This window comes from Sturnira hondurensis, unplaced genomic scaffold (assembly GCF_014824575.4).
Source record: "Sturnira hondurensis isolate 20B ecotype Veracruz unplaced genomic scaffold, ASM1482457v3 Scaffold0025370, whole genome shotgun sequence".
Classification (NCBI taxonomy): domain Eukaryota; kingdom Metazoa; phylum Chordata; class Mammalia; order Chiroptera; family Phyllostomidae; genus Sturnira; species Sturnira hondurensis.
In genome coordinates this window covers 9445170-9462363 of record NW_028098001.1, presented here as the reverse complement: position 1 = coordinate 9462363, position 17194 = coordinate 9445170, and the positions used below count along the sequence as shown (strand labels likewise).

The 17194-nt window shown below is 37.9% G+C and overlaps 1 protein-coding gene across 2 annotated transcripts in view; it reads right to left on the bottom strand.

The window, feature by feature from the left end:
- Positions 1–16357, bottom strand: part of CEP162 (centrosomal protein 162) — a 73464-nt gene extending 57107 nt beyond the window's left edge. Inside the window, exons 1-7 of one of the 2 annotated variants that reach the window (XM_037039380.1) lie at positions 16086–16357; positions 14664–14779; positions 9968–10082; positions 6697–6843; positions 6198–6378; positions 4227–4294; positions 1550–1668 (exon numbers count right to left, since the gene is read on the bottom strand). In XM_037039380.1, the coding sequence (XP_036895275.1) occupies positions 1550–1668; positions 4227–4294; positions 6198–6378; positions 6697–6843; positions 9968–10082; positions 14664–14720 (687 nt within the window). In that variant the 5' untranslated portion in view covers positions 14721–14779; positions 16086–16357. Of the gene's footprint in view, positions 1–1549; positions 1669–4226; positions 4295–6197; positions 6379–6696; positions 6844–9967; positions 10083–14663; positions 14780–15837; positions 15951–16085 lie in introns of those variants that run through there. The other variant, XM_037039382.1, reaches the window with a different exon arrangement.
- Positions 16358–17194: the final 837 nt, after the last annotated feature.

The window sequence follows — 17194 nt, the reverse complement described above, 5'->3', positions numbered from 1 at the left end:
TAAAATGAAAGTTACGTAAAATGACCACAATGGAAATATTAACAAAATTTGAAAGTCAATGCTTTATTCCATTAGGAAAAGATCAGGAAATGTTCTTTCTAGGTTTATCACACTCATTCACCGATAATTCTATACGACTAGACATTGTACCTGTGAGAGAACTTCTAGAAGTCTCTTCAGAACCTTGGACATTATTAGAAATTAATTTTGACCTTTATAAAAACCTTGTTTAAAATACGCAGATGCCATCTGCTCATCTACTTTGCTCAGAAACTCTTTTTTGAACTCCAAGGTAACATGTACGCCTCATACAAGATTCCTTCTATTATAACATCACCATTTCTCCCTTATTGTTAAATACTAATGATGAAATATAATTTGTACTCATGGTCTCATCTACATTTTGAGAAAAATTTTCAAAAAGGTAGGCCACCAGATGATAACATTTAAAATTCATCAACATTTATAATTCCTCAACCATTACAGGTTCCCTTACAGTAAGTTTTCTAATCAGTGGCACCTGTACTCCCTGTGTGGTCAGGCAATGGAGAATTATCTCGTTGTGACAAAGCCTTATTTCCTTCCTACTTTAATCCTTATCCAGACAATGCTCTCTAGGTTCCCACATTGGGGTTGACACATTTTTGATGCAGGCTACCTTTTCTTAGTATACCACACTATCGTACCTTCTACTGACCTATTTATTTTTCATATAATATTATAAATGCATTTTCCAAATCCCATTAAATTTCTAAGGACACTCAATAGATCTCATCAATCTTTGTGTGTCTCTAAGGCCATCTTGTTTTCCACCCAAACCACAGGATACAGACTCTCACAGACAAAGTACACTGACAAAGAGGAAGATACTTCTTAGGAGTATTTATTAATACTGGAAAGTGTTCCTTATGCAGAGTTTATGGTTTTACACATCAAAACATCTAGACCTAACATGTAGTCCCAACACATGTCCAGATCCAGACCAATATAATTGTCCTTCTGATTACTATTAGATAGCTCAAGGATAAGTTCTATCAGACAGGCAATATGTTGTAGTATCCTTAACTAGTCTTGGCAGGAACTGAGAAAAGAGATAAGAGTATAGCGCTGGTGAATGTGAAGAAAGTAATTTAATTCATGATCTGAGCCAAGTAAATCACAGGCATTTATATTACTACTAGCATAAATACTGAGGGGTATTTACTATATTCACAAGAACAAGACTTACCAAAAAAAAAAAAAGCGTCATTTATAAAACCTGCTTAAAATTAGATTTAAGATTTTAATTAAGTGTTTACCTTCTAAAGCTTAACTCGCCTGGAAATTACTTGCCAAAAGATATCCTTAAGAATATCATCGTTGGCCATAATATTTCATTAAGATTTATGCCAAACTGACATCCTATGAAAATGTCTGCATGTTGAGACCTATAGTTTTACAATAATGAGTAAGACTATAAATAATTCTTTATTTCTTGTTCTTCAAATAGTGATAGCTAAAGTGATAAAAGCAATTTCAAAACTGTCACATATAGAATCGATGTATATACCTGTTTGGATTCATGTATTTTTTGTGACTCAGGACTTTCTTTGGAATTCGTCTCTTCATCTTTAAGAATCAAAGATGCATCAACATCCTCGTCCTGATCAAAATCATCTGTGTAATTTTCTGAAAAAAATCATTGTTAAAAATATAAGGATCACAATGTCAAAAAATCAAATTCCAGGAAAAGAGTGATTTCCAAATGAAGAATTCTGCATAAGAATAATTTATTGAAATAGGAACATAAATATAACTTTAGAGAACAGATTTTTTGGCAAAGAGTTAATTCCATTCATGAGACTATCTTAGTTTTATTTCATTTTTTGTACTACCAGCTACTTATAAAATTATGTTTTATATTTTAAATTCTTTATATGAACTGACTAAAATTTTCTAGAGCTGCCCTAGAAATATCTAGAGCTGATATAAAAAAAAGATCTTGTATCATCCTTAAAACAAACTTTAATATGTGTTTCTTAAAGAATCTCATATTGCTTTATAAAGGCAGCACTTTCATTTATAAAATCTTGACGCTTATAAAATGGGTTTTACTCACTTTTTAGGTTGATTTTCTTGGTCTCGGTAGGTATCTCTACTATACACATTAAATAGTACTCATAACAAGTCTATCTCTGGTACTTCCCTTAGGAAGTACTGACCCTATGTGACCTTCAGTTTCCCAATCCTGGGCACTTCTCAACTAAAGGCCCAAACGAGAAAGGTGTGTCCATGTGAACATGATGCTATCAGATTATTTATGGGGAAGATAGGGCAGGGATGATTTTGTCAGGATCTATTCATCAATTTTCAACTTGTTCATAGACTTTATGAAGGATTGGCTGAGATCTACAGGCTGCAAAAGGGGAATGACCTTTTTAGGGTGGAATTGATCATTCTAGAAAGAAACGCAGAATTACTTGCATTTTAAATACTAGATCACATTCAGAAACAGGGTGGCCTGATGAGAGAGAGACTGCATAAGGCAGAGCATCTGCTTCTGGGAAGGCTGTCCTTTAGTCTTCTCTTTGAATGGAGCGAACAGCTTGAGTGTAATTATTAATCGAAGTTGGGGAATAAACTTGAGAGGGCTTGGAAGTTACACAGAGATGCTTCCAGTGAGACCTGCCTACAGAACACCTCCCTTTTAGTTCATAGGAAATATGAGGCTAGAACAGCATGGGTACTGTTACCTAGGTAGATAAGCTAGGTTTCTTGGTTAACATCTATATTCAGAGGCTGAGAAGCACACCTTTGTTTCTCCACCATGAGAGAAAGAACACTGGGATTTTTAAAATAACAGTAGACACAAATTTACAAAGTTATTGAGAAATTACTTTGTCTGATACAAATTACTTTGTATCAGACACTGTATCAGACCATTATAAAAATGATTATGACTCTAATGTTCTAGGTGGGAATCACTGAATTTTAAGGAAACTAAGAGATTAGATTTGCTTAAGAAGAGATGATGAACACGGAGAGAGGAGATATGAGAGTATGACAATAAACTTAGGCAACTACTTGGGATTTGGGAACTACTTGAAATCAGTGGAAGGGGATACAGTGTTTGTGCGACTGCGAACAGGTGGTGTAAGAACAGTGCAGGCAGTATGACATAGAGTTTAAGAGCATGACCAAGAGCCAGAAGGCTTGGATACACTTCTTAGTTCTACTAATTTCAGCTATAGAATGTAAGCAATGGCATAGTGTTATTTGAAAGTAGAGTCTAGTAAAATAAAGATGCATATTATGAATCATAGGGCAAGTAAAAAAATATAGCAAAGAGGTACACTAATTCAAATGAAGGAATAATGGAATGCTGTGTATACTCAGTCCAACAGAATGCAGGACAAAAGGAGCCGTAACAAAAAAGATGGAAAGATACAAAACAAATGGCAAAACAGTACCGTATTTTTTGGACTATAAGATGCACTTTCCCCATCCCCTCAAATTTGGGAGGAATAATGGTTGTTGTTAATGCTGCTGTTGAGTTCTATTTACATTTACATTGGTGAAATATTATGTGATTTATGTTGTTAAATATTTTACCACATTTTTGCTTCAATTTTTTTCCTATTTTCCTCCTCTAAAACCTAGATGTATCTGTCTTATGGTTCAAAAAATACAGTAAATGACCATTCCCAAAAATTCATTTTTGTAAAATGTAGAAACACGTGAATTAAAAGTCAGAGATTATCAGACTGGATAAAAAAGCAAAACCCAGCTATATACTATCTGTAAGAAAACCATTTTAAACATAAACACAGACACATTACAAGTCAAAAGGTGGAAAAAGATAAACCACCCAAATCACAGTTTAAACGCATTTGTCTTGGCTCCACCGATTTCCCTGGCCCTGTCTTCCCAACTGGCCCACTGCCCACTCCCTACAACAAGGCAGCAGTGCACTTTCTGCAATGACTCGGTGGCTCAGATCGCAACACAGGCAATTTGCTCTGTTTAAAGCGCTTTCCAAGACAATATGACTTTCTTTTTAATTATTTTTCTCTTACATTTACTAAAACCTATTCTGTTCAAATATTGAAATTTTACTTTTATTCTTTTAATATTCATTTTTATTATATTTTTCCATTACTATTTATTCCCCTATACCCTTTTCCACCTCCATTCACCCCCTCCCCCCTCACCCAATCACTGCACTATTTAAAAACCAATGAAATTACCTTCCAGTTCTTCATGTTTCAATTCATTCTCATATTTATCTTCAGTTAGTTCTATGTTAGCTTGATTACTGGAAAAATATTTACTTAATTTAGTATTACATGTTATTAATATATTTCCATTACATTTCTTTGTGTATATTTTTTTAAAAATCTCTAACATTATATATTCCTTCTCAAGTTTTGTTTTTATCAAAAGCAAAAAATTTGGGAGTTATAAGGAAAATATTTTGAAAATAAAGGTTTATTAAAGCTTAAATGTAGCTGACAAAGTAACAGGAAAAAATGCCATGTTTTAAACTTTATACACTGACACAATATTATACCTACAGTGTGTGTGTGCATTTACATGTTTAATGAGCCAGATATCTTTTCTAAAGATTAGAAACTGACCACAAGCTAGGAGAATCAGTGAAATCTACATGGAGACCAGAAAAAAAGTGCCAGGGTCATCATTTACATGCTAATAAGCAATTTACCCCTGAAATGGGAGCTGCATAGAAGCCTTAAACCAAGAACCCAGCAAGGCAACACAGGAGCTTGAGCCAGTTTGAATTGCACGAGATATATTCGTTCAGATACTGCTTCCTTTCAAACCCAGGAGTCAGTTCTACCTTTTTCAGTGCATTGATCCTGTCTTTACTAAGATTAGAAGATCCAAAAAATTATAAAACTGTAATAGCAGAAAACTATCGTATACTGAATATTATGCTATCTTCCGACTAGTGTGTTTTGGAGTAAAAATACCAGTAGTTAAGAATATCATTAAGAAATCAGAAAAAAGTTAAGGGCAAAGACTTGTGACTAACTTGTGCATGCCTAGTCTATGTTATCACTGTTGGGAGAGGCAACACCATGGACCTGCATGTTCTTGCTGGGTATGCCAAGGATGCAAGGGACAGACTCCCCTTTCCTAGGCTATTTCTCAGGGTTGTGTTTGCTGTGAGCCACTTTGAGAGGACTGTTTCCACTTTACAAGCAGTGGAATCCCTAGCCTGGGTGATCCTCTTATAAAGCAACCCCCGACAGGCAGAGAGAGTCATCGTGGGCCCTTTGTGTTGCTCCCATAGGCCCTGTGGGGCACAGGGAACCGAGGCAAACAAACCTGACAGGTACTCAAACTCTTTGTAGTGAGAAATAAAGTCTCTCATTTCTGACGCAGGAATCTTGTGTCTATTGTCAGCATCCATAAAACTGGCAGGCTAGCTCATTAACTTCCAGGTAGTTCAGACCTTAGGCAGGTCAAGACAATCACTGCTTTGTCTACCTCCTACAAGAAACTAAGCATCGTGAGAACAGGCACTGTAATAATCAGAGGTTATGATTCTCTTGACCCTTAAAATAATTATAGTTTGGTGTTCTTAAAAATCTTAAAATTATAATAACTTTTACCTAAAATTTAAATAACTTAAACTATACGTGAAATTAAGGAAATTGAAGGTATCAGGTTTCACAGAGGTCTTGAAAATGTCAAAGGTCCACCATGCTTATAGAGAACCAGCTCAGTCAACTAGTAGGATTCCCACCATCAATGAGGTTTTCAGATCATCTGTAGGGTCAAATACACACAAAAGTAGGGCACAGACCAAACCTGTCTTTGCTCCCTGGTTCTCTATTCCCTTCTGTTCCTTTTTCCCGAGTTTACAGCAGCTACCCAGACCCTCTTATTTACCTCATCTGTAGAAAATCACTCGATAAATCACTTTCCCAGAACATCTTTCTGGCAATGTACCATTAGTCCCAACAGTTAGCTCAGGCACGAAATGTCAGATAGCTGGCGGTCAAGCAGCTCTCAAATCAAATGAATGTTGATGTAAAAGAAAAATTCTGACCAATATAATGAACTTAAAAACAAGATTCCACTTTTGCCTGTTACAGTACTTACCCATTTTAGTCCATGTATATACTAGCCTTTCAAAAATATAGAAAACACAAAAATCATTTAATGTTTAGTATATACTTTATTTTCATTACCTATGAAAAGCTTTAAAATGTGTGGTATCATTAGAATCCAATTCCTTATTTAATCTTGAATAATCAATGGAAGATGTTAAGCCTTTTTCAAGTCTGGCAAAAAACTGCTCTTTTTCCTCTTGTTCTTCTAATGTGTCCAATCCAAATCCGAGAATACTATGATTGAGCTCGGAAACTATGTCTAAATGGAGAGCACAAACACATTTTATTAACACACAGAATTTTGATAAAGTTAACTTTAATGATGCATTTATTGACATTATATATTAAAATTTTTAAAAATTGGAACACACTTTACTTAATCTTTCACCACCAATATAGATTTGTACTCATACTCAGTAAGGCTTCTCTAGAAGTGTAACTGTGAACCTTCTAGGAAGCTATTAAATCTAAGTGCTTCATAAAGGATGTTCCAATATAGCTGTGAGTTAATTTCTGTAAAAATTTTGATGATCAACATAGTAACTAACCCATCACTCTTAGGTCTTATATTGCTTACCATTTGTTTCTAAGCTGTCAATACTCAAGACAGAGGTCCCACTGCTCTTGAGAAACTGAATCCTTTCAGCAGACTCCTCTTCTATTTCCGTAATAGGCTGAGAAGTCGCCTTGGTTTTCAAGTAACTTACATTTGTTCCAAGTAGTCCTAGGGATGGGATTTAACATAGTCGGATATTTACATTCAGAGCATTGTTTTAACAATTATGCCAACACTGTAATACTAATTTTGTGGACCACTGCTATCAAATAAATCTAATCTACGGAATAAAAATCCATCAGATCTAAAATCCACAAAAGAAAAATTATAATTCTATTTGCAGTGTATCTTATGAAGAATACTTTAAAATTCTGCATAATGGGGTGATAAGAGACATGATTTTTAAAGATTATTTTGAAGGACAGTACTTTATACAGGATACCAAGCCACTTTAATGAGTATCTTCTGTCTTATATAAAGCAAGAGTAGTAAATAACTAGTTGAACTGGAAAAGGAGGCAATTCCAAACAAAGGGAAGAAGAGCTACAAAGGGCCAACCGTGGGTAGGACAGGCCACACCTGAGGTACAAAAGGGCCACCTCGGGTGGGTCTGGAAAGTGAGGGTAAAGTCCTGGTACAAATAAGCCTGGAGCAGGAGTTGCTACACCGTGCTCGTCCTCACAGGCCGGGGGTAGGGTTTGCTCTTTATTCCAAAAGCACTAGAAAACAGTGAAAAAGTTATTCAATGAAAATTTCTTTATACCAAGAGTACATACTTATTGTAAAAACTGAAATACAGAAAAAGTAAAAAGATATATTATGTGATAAGAATATGAAGATTAGAATGATGTCACTTTTATTTAGAAGGAAGCTTTATTAAGAAGTCAAAAATTCTGACTATAGTTTCCTAATTAGTGTCCTCTTAGAAAGGGTTCAGAATCTATTTATTTTATGGCTTTGTGTGAATAACAGTTTTATAGTCAAATAACTTTCATGGCTGCAGAAAATCAAGGTGTATCTGTAGACATTTCAGAAGAACAGTGCCTGCCCAGGTTGGGTGCAGTGGTGGTGTCTGTCCAGGGTCTCGCATCGGCTCCAAAGCTGGACGCAGGGATGTGACCCACACTAACTGTGCTCACGAGAGACTACTATAACTGAAAACACGATTCAATTTAGTTATCCGTACTGAAGAGTATAGGAGGATTAGACAGTTTCACCCTCTAAGCAGAAGATTTTACCCTTATGGTAACTGAAAGAGAAAAAGCAAAATTAGAAGGCTGGAGTTGCTCAGTGTAGATGTTTAATGGCATCTGTCTCAGACGGGTAATGTGTTCCTTTCCTCTAGAGGGCGTCCACGTCTGCCTCAGCAGCTCTGACATTCCGGATGGCAGGAATCAGCTAGTACTAGAGCTACCTAGCACTCAGAACCCCGCACAAACTCCATAAAAGTTTGTGATTGAAACAGGGACCAGGTTACTCCCTTGGGTGGAGAAATGCTCTTGCTTTCCCTTAAACAAACGTTGTCAAAGTTTGTTTCTTAAGTATCCTCCCTTGCCTTCTTTACTAATCAAATCTACTTCTGATTGGTAAATTCCTTTAAAGATTATTAATACCTTTACTCAGATTACATTCATGTGTTGGTCTAGGACCTATTCTTTTCCTTTGTGGTGGGTGTACACAGCATTCCATCTGATTATTTTCTAGAAAAGACTTTAATACTATTTAAGTCTTAAATCTTTGTCAACAATTCCTATAGTACTTCATCATATAATATCCTTTTCAACCAGCAACGTGGAGAAAAATTCTAAAAAAGAATTCATCACATGCTAACTTTAGCAATGTTGCATGATTTGGGGATTTATGAAAACTGCACTGACTTTTTCAATAAGGCAATTCTTTATCGCACACTACTGAGAACAGAGAAGTGACTATCAAATTCACTGTTACATTCATTTGTTAAACAGATTTATTCTTTACTACTGAGGATCAGGGGACACACAAAAAATAAGTGTTTTCTGCCCTCACAAAGCTCCCAGCCTCCAGAGTAGCCCTATAGGTCACAACTATCAACACAATGTATAAACGCTATTGTGGTGTTCTGACTTGGAAACAAAGGAGAAAATAACGGGTGGTAAGGGAGCTAGAAGAGTTGGGGCAGGGGCGCAAAACTACCAGACTTTTCTGGACAAGAAGGATGAGAGGAAAGGCATTCTGGTGGCAAGAAGCATAAGCTAACATACATAGGCATGGAGTCAACGGGGTTTCCAGGAGACACGGAATAACTGAGTGTGGCTGGAGTGGGCTAGGAAGGAGGTTTCCCATCAGATTATGAGCCTTAACTGTCATAGTAGGGAAGTCAAGCTCAATTTTATATGAAAAAACAAAAGCCATATGTAAATTTTTCCTCTAGAGATTTATCAGATCTTATCAGTATGTAAAATGGTGCTTAAGGATCCACAAACAGTGTGAATGAACACAGGTATTTCACAGAAGCAGCCTTGAGCTTCCTCACAGATAGTGTGCTTATCACATGCAGTATACTGAACAACATACTCCACAAAGTAATTTTCCCCTTATAGTGATGCAATGAGGAATAGTTCAGAGATAGGTATTCAAATGTGTCAGAAAAGATTAAGAGTAAATTCTCTACCATTAAGATAATAAATTAGCCCTGGCTGGTGTGGCTCAGTGGATTGAGTGCTGGCCTATGAACTGAAAGGTTGCTGGTTTGATTCTCAGTCAGGGCACATGCCTGGTTTATGAGCCAGGTCCCCAGTAGGGGGCACATGAAAGGTAACCACACATTGATGTTTCTTTCCCTCTCTTTCTCCCTCCCTTCCTTTCTCCCTAGAAATAAATAAAATCTTTTTAAAAAGGCAATAAATTAGTTCTTTTACTAGTGTTATTAAGAGACTGTGATACCAAACTCTATAGATTTTGTTAAAATCTGTCCCATAAGATGGCATTAAGGTGTTGGCAGAATATTTTATTAAGTCACGTTAAATCAACTTACCATTTAACATGATAATGTATAAATATACCTATACCATTATTCATCATCTTAATTTGAGTAAATATAAATTACCTAAATGTAAAATAACTTAGTAATGCACATATATTCTCAATTATATAATATATAATACAGTGAAGATGAAAATCAATTTAAACCTCAAAAATTCACCATTAGTATTATTTTCTTTACGTATTTTACTACAGTAACCAATCCACAATTAAAGTCTTGACTGACCCCTTGTGGTCAAATAATTTGAAATTAAAAATCAGCAATATTTACCACCATCTTCGAAATCATCTGCTGTCATCCACCATGGAAGTGTATCTTTCTTTTCCACTTCTCTTTTAAGTTGTCCAGGTATTTTGTTTGAATTTTCAAAAGAATCATCTGAAAGCTAAAGAAGATATAAGCTGCTGAATTTTAAATTTGAGAATTTCAGAGTCACCACTAAAATGCTTCTTTGTTATCTCACAGTTAAGCTATCACACACATAAGCAATATTCTCAGCAATAATGCATGAATTCCCATTTCTAGACATGTGACCAAAATAACTTAAAAATCAAGCATGTATCTCTGAACACCAATTTTACACACAGAATTAAACAAGTAAACTAATCAAAGAAAACATAAACAACAAAGAAATAAAGAAAATTTGATCAAGAAACTTAATCAGGAAAGGAAAAAATGAAAAATACAATCCTCTCCTAGACATTCTCAAGGGTCTAAGAATAAACAAGGATTAAGCAAAATCACCTAGCATCACTAGAGAAGAATAAAGAATTCTAAGACTGAGAAGAATTGAGTTTTGGGTGTTTACCAGATGAATTAGCATTTTGTCACAATAATTTATAAACTTAATAAATAAATATTTATTTGTCCTTTTCAACTCTTCCGGTCCAAATTTTACTACAATCCTAAATTCCCTACTGTAACCCCAACCTACCCCTCACTCTTAGCCACTAACTTGGCCTGTCTCTCCATTGAGGAAACAAAAGACCTTCAGTCAAAAGCCATCCTCCTTCCCCTTCACTAAACTCACCTTTTAAGATACTGCTTTTCTTTCTCAGAAGAGAAATTCTTTTCTTCTACTTCAAGGAGAACCTGTAGAGGGGTTACTTCCCGTCTCTCCAGGTTCTTACTTCCTTGGCCATCCCACTTTGTCTCTGCTCTTCAGTCCCTCCTCTCCACCCTTTAGGATTATGCCCCTGCTCCTCACTGCAGCCCCAGGACCTGAAGTAGCACCTGGCCCAACTGTAGACTAGAAGAAAGAAGATTCAATCTACCCTACTTAAAAACAACAACAACAAAGGAAACTAAACAGAAAAAGGTCCATATTCCTATCCCCCTCTTACTCAAAGTATCATTTTTCCTTAATATACCAACTTTTTAAAAAATCCTTACCTAAGGATATATGTATTGACTTTAAGAGAAAGAGAGAGAGAGAAACTTGGATGTGAGAGAGAAACATCGATCCGTTGCCTCCTATATATACCCTGACCCAGGATCAAACCTGCAGCCCTTTGGTACACCAGATGACACTTCACCCAACCAAGTCACCAACCAGGGCTATATATCAACTTTTTGAGTTCACAGCTCAATCCCTTAAAATCTGGTTCTCATCCAAAACAGTTCCCCTCCAAGGCACCAAAGGCCTCCTAACTGCCACTGATAAAGGACCACTGTCAGGCATCTTCCCTGATCACATCATATAACTTGATACTGGTGACCAACTCTTCAACTTCTTAAAACTCTCTACCTTTGATGTCACAGCACCACTTCCTCTAAGTTCAGTGAAAAACTTGGTGGTCAGGTGGCAAAAGCTTGGTGACCTTCCCCACTCATCTATTTCATCAGCTCTCGGCAATTTTGTCTATTTCTTTGACACTCAACTTCCATACACCTCAGCTCTTTGTCCTTTTGATCCTCATTCTACACAGGCTTTCTGGAGAAGCAACCAACATTTCCCCACACCTGCTCTATTTCGGGAACTATTCTCAGGTTACTGCATCCTTTAAGTGATCAAGGAGAGTTGACAGACGGGGAAACAGCTCAAAGAGGTGAAACCACTTGCCCAAGTTGCTACTGTTAGTGCTACAGAGCTGGGCTCAAATTGCGATCTCCGGGACTGAGGCCTTGTCTGCATTCCAGGACACTGTGTAGTCCCCCCAACAGGGACATTGCTACCAGAGTGACCTTTTAAAACTTCCAAGATGACAACACATACTTCCACCTGCCAGCCATGCAACTTCACCTCAATGATTTGTGAGACTGTCGTTTGTAAGATGTTCAAAAGGAACCCATTGTCCTCCCTGAGAAGCAGGCAGAAAGAGAAAAGGGGAGAAAATATTCTTTATCCCACCCGAATTTTAGCACATCACCTTCCATTCAGTCTCCAAACTTACTATCACCTTGCAATGATCCAATTCTCTCTCCTCCCCACACCTCACCATGAACCAAGTTCTGAGAATCTGCCCCAGACTCTGCCTCCTCTTCCTAAACCCCATGGTCACATAAAAGTGTGGAGAGAGTATAGGTTTGGGTGCCTCACAAATCTGAGTTCAAATTTCAACTTCAAAATATGCCAGCTCTGTTGTTTAGTGAAATTACCTCTCTTTTTACTCTATTCACCTGTTAAAAATAGCCACAGTAGCACTGACCTTGCAGGGCTGTGGCAAAAATCAGGGGAAAAAAATGGAGAACTCTCATCTTACTATTTAACACATAGTAGGTATATTACCACTTTTGACACTACTGCAGTGTTCCAGATTACTATCATTGAAAACAAACAAACAAAAAAAGAAGACAGCTGGTCCCCAAATAATAACAGTGCCGGCAAGGACATGAAGAAATTGTAACCCTAATACACTCATACACTGCTGATGGGAATGTAAAATGCACAGCCACTTAGAAAACAGTCTGGAGGTTCCTCAAAAGGTTAAACAGAGTTACCACATGACCCAGCATTTCCATACTACATATATACACGAGAAAAATGAAAACATACATCTACACAAAGACATGTGTGTGACTGTTCATACCAGAATTAATCCTAATTGCCAAAAAGTGGAACAGAACTCATATGTCTATCAACTGATTAAGTGGGTAAACAAATGTAATGAATTCATACAATGGAATATTATTCAGTTATAAAAAGGAATGAAGTACTGAAACATGATACAACATGAACCTACCTCAAAACATTATGTCAAGTGGAAAAAGCCAAACACAAAAGAGCACATATGTATGATTCCATTTCTATGAAATGTTTATAATAGGCACATCTTCAGAGACAGCAAGTAGATTAAAGGTGCCTAAGGCTGGGAGAGGGGGTAACTGCTAAGGGGTTTTTTTAGGGGGTAATGAAACAGTGTAAAAGTGACAGTGGTGATGGATGCGTAACTCTGTGAATACACTAAAAACCACTGAATCGTGTGCTTTACGTAGGTGAATTGTAAAGTATGTGAGATCTCAATAGAACTGTATATAAAAACCTGTTATCACCGATCTCCTTAAGACTATATGTAAGTAAACCATATATCTCTGAATAAACTATTTGAATAATTTATCAAAATTTTAGCATGACTCTAAAACTGTGTTTTTCATGAGTACTAATGAGACACTATCATACCCAACTCTCTAAGGTGACATACGAGCTTTTGTCAGTTGAGGCTGAATGAAAGACAGAGAGGGAAGAAGGGACAGAGAAAGGATAGAAGGAGAAGGAGAGCGCTGCAGAGGTGATGCGGGGTCGAAGGAAAAAATTACCTGTACTGCTTTTTATTTTTTACAATGAAAATACTTCCTGTAAATTTAATCTTCAAAACATGCCCGTATTTGATATACATTTTTCTAAATGGGAGGTGAGAGTCATACCCTGAGCATCTACTGCACCCTGGAAGCTGGCAGATGCTTTTCTAAATCCTCACAACAATCCTACAGCGTAGGCGTCATTTTGCCTATTAGACAATGAAAGTGAGATTCTTTCTACATCATGCATCAAGCTCCCTTTAGGAACAAGAATGTTAGCATAATAGTTTAAATGTCACTCTTCTGATTGCTCTACAAGGTCTGTCTCTCCATGTATATAAATACATAGGATGTGTTGTAACCCTTTAATTTGTACATTCAGCAAACACTCATTAAGCACCTGTTAGGTTCTACAGGTATAGCAATGAACAATAACCATCACGTCACAGACCTATACAAGTAAAATAATGAATGTTAAGAGTTACATAGAAAATTAAGTACATGGTATATTAACAAGTGACTTGGTGGTACTCTTTTACTGGATAAACAAAAATCCCTCTCTGAGGTACTGACATTTAAGGTGAGATTTTCACTAGCCAGGTGAAGAATAGGGGAACAGCTAGTACAAAGCTCCCAATGTGAACTGAGCTTGGCATGTCTGGGGAGGTAGTGATATTTAAGGTGAGATTTTCCAGTGGGTAATGAGGAAGTGAGGTAGGCATGAACAAAATCATCCAGGGCGTCGTAAACCATGGGAAGGAGGAGTCTGGACTTTTATTCCATATGACAGGAAGCCAATAGAGTATGCTGTCCATAAAGGAGGAAGAGAGTGTGAGTTATGTGACAGTTACGCAGAACACAGAGTGGGGACGTGACGCTGAGGCAGTACCCGGGCACTGATGCAGCAGTGGAGCGGAGCTGCTGGCGTCTTAGAGGTGAAAGAGAAAATTGAAGGACCAGTTTCTCATCAGACAAATTTATAATATCACTTTTAAAAATACAAACTTATGCCCTGGCTGGTATAGCTCAGTGGATTGAGCGTGGGCCTTTGAACCACACAATCGTGGTTCGATTCCCAGTCAGGGCACATGCCTGGGTTGCAGGCCAGTTCCCAGCAAGGGACACACCAGAGGCAACCATACATTGATATTGATATGTCTCTCCCTCTCTCCTTCCTTTCCCCTCTAAAGATAAATAAATAAAATCTAAAAAAAAAATACAAACTTACCTCTTTCATGAACTGTTCAAACTCTTTATCCAGTTCTTCTTTGGTATAGTGAGCCATAATCAATAATTTTCACTTCCCAAAGTAAATGTTCTACAGTATTTACAACATTGGAAACACTAAATAACAAGAAGTAATAAACATCTTTTGAGAAAAGACATGTCACATCATTAAAACCACCAGACTTAAGCCTCAGACATTTCTCTTAGGATTTACTATATACGCACACTTGTGGACCAGAAAGCTGGACAAGAGATTCCCAATTCGTTCATAAAAATAAAACTGATTTGGAAAAGCAGCCTTTAAAAGCAGTTTGCCTTGTACTTAGGATCCAGAAATACATTTTTATTGTTAACATCCAATTGTTAAAGGGTGGCCTCCACACTACACATATTTGTGTGTGTGTGTGTTGCGGGGTGGGGGTTACAATTTAACATCCCTTAAACAAACCAGGTCCTCTCAAGCAATCTTTTAAAAATTACAAATTAGCAAATCCAAGCCCTGGCTGGTGTAGCTCAGTGGATTGAGCGAGGGCCTGAGAAACAGAGGATCTCGGTTTGATTCCCAGTCAGAGCACATGCCTGGGTTGCAGGCCAGTTCCCTGCAGGCCAACTCCCAGCAGGGGACCAACAAAAGGCAACCATACATTGATGTTTCTCTCCCTCTTTCCTTCCCCTCTAAAGATACATAAATAAAGAAAATCTTTAAAAAATTACAAATTAGCAAGTCCAAAAGACTGTTTTTGTTCTGCAAAGCACCGGACAGTTTGAGCTCCCTTTTCATTCAACTAGTTATTTATCAATTCATAGTAATAGCTTTGCAAAACAAACTTTTCAGAAATGGAAATGTTTCCAAACACAGACAAGTGAACTCAAAAGGAATTAAGACTCAAAAATTAAGACTCTAAAGGAATTAAGACTCTAAAATCTACCTAAAATAAAATTAATGGAGTACACAAATCAATTAGAATCCATTATGTTTCTTTTGGAGCGAGGGAAAGTCAACAAAAAGGACTCAATCTGACTTGCAAGGAAAAGCTCTCTGCACTGCCACCAAACTCAACTTCAGGTCTGCCTCACAGCGCAGCTTCCTCTCTCCGAGGTGGGGGAAAAGGGAGGGAGGGGACGTGGAGACCTGAGCAACACTTCGCCCTATCCGGGAAGTAACACCTCCTCACCCTCATCAGCATTTCTGATCAGTACAAGATATGTGCGGTTAAGGTCCTGGACCCAAATTCTTGGTCAGAGGCGGATGACACCCAAAGGCAGGGTCCCAGCTCAAGGAAGTGAAGGTTCGAGCTGGCGGGAAAACAAAGACTCTCAATCCTAGTCCGGGCGGAGGTGGTGAGTGACCTGAAACTAAAGCTCAGCGGGCACTCTCAACCACGGAGAACCGAGTGGGAAGAAGTGTACACGCCTCACCTACCTTCACCTCCGAATTCCCCGCTTTGCCAGAAGATCGGCTGGCGGGGGGGGGGGGGGGGGAGGCGCCCCCAGCAGTTGTCAGGGTAACAGACTTTAGCGGCTAGGCTCGGGGGTCACCTGACCAGTTCCAATCACGTGGTTCGTGGGCCCTCCTGGACTGCTGTTAAGAGTCTTTTTGCCTTAAAGAGTGAAAGTTGAAATAACCCCCTTTAGGGATACTTTAGTTAGTGGTAGGAACCGTTGCTGCTGCACCAATAGAAACCCCGAAGCTTCCTCTGCACTTCGTGGAAACCTGGAAACAGCGACCGGTCCAGAGAGCAGAACCGTGCATGATGGGTGTTGTAGGCGTAGCCCATGGCTTTCTGGGAAAGGTAGTTTAGCTCCTCTAGTTCTTGTATTTCCGCCCTTCTCACTAATCTTCTTTCGCGCTTCTTTCTAATCTTTCCCACCCTTATTGTTTCAACTCTCTGAATTTCAAACGCAAGCTTTGAAAACATGTATTTGGATTTCTTCTACCTGTGAAGTCCTGTGTGGGTGTTGTAAGAGAGACTACACCTGTGAGAAAGAACTAGTCAGAATAGGGGTTCTGTTCTACCATCTAGTGGGCAGAAAATTGAAAACACCATATACACTACAACCTACTACACTTCCTCCTTTCCTCTCATTCTATAGCGACATCTTATAATTACTTTCTTGAAATTTTATTTTATTGTTGCTCTTTCTGTGGGGGGGTGGGAAACAGTTTGGGATTTCAGAGGACACCATTTAGGGTAGTGAAAGTAAAATCCACGACAGTTGAAAGAGTTGCACCTGGCAGATGTAGCTTATGGACCTCATCATCTTCAGCCTCAATTTTTAATTCAGCATGTGTTTATTGTGATACACATGTATACATGGCAGGAGCTGTGCCGTATGACACAGATTTGAATAATACAGATTTTTTGAAGCTACTATTTATTGCACGCTTAAGTTGATAGGAGCTTCACCTGCATTATTTCGTTTAATTGTTGCAATGTACAAATCATTTCAATTCCATTTGTATTTTGTTTGGTGCAGGTACCAGATAATGATAGGTGCCAATTCTGTGGCCCCATTACCTTGCTCTCCCAC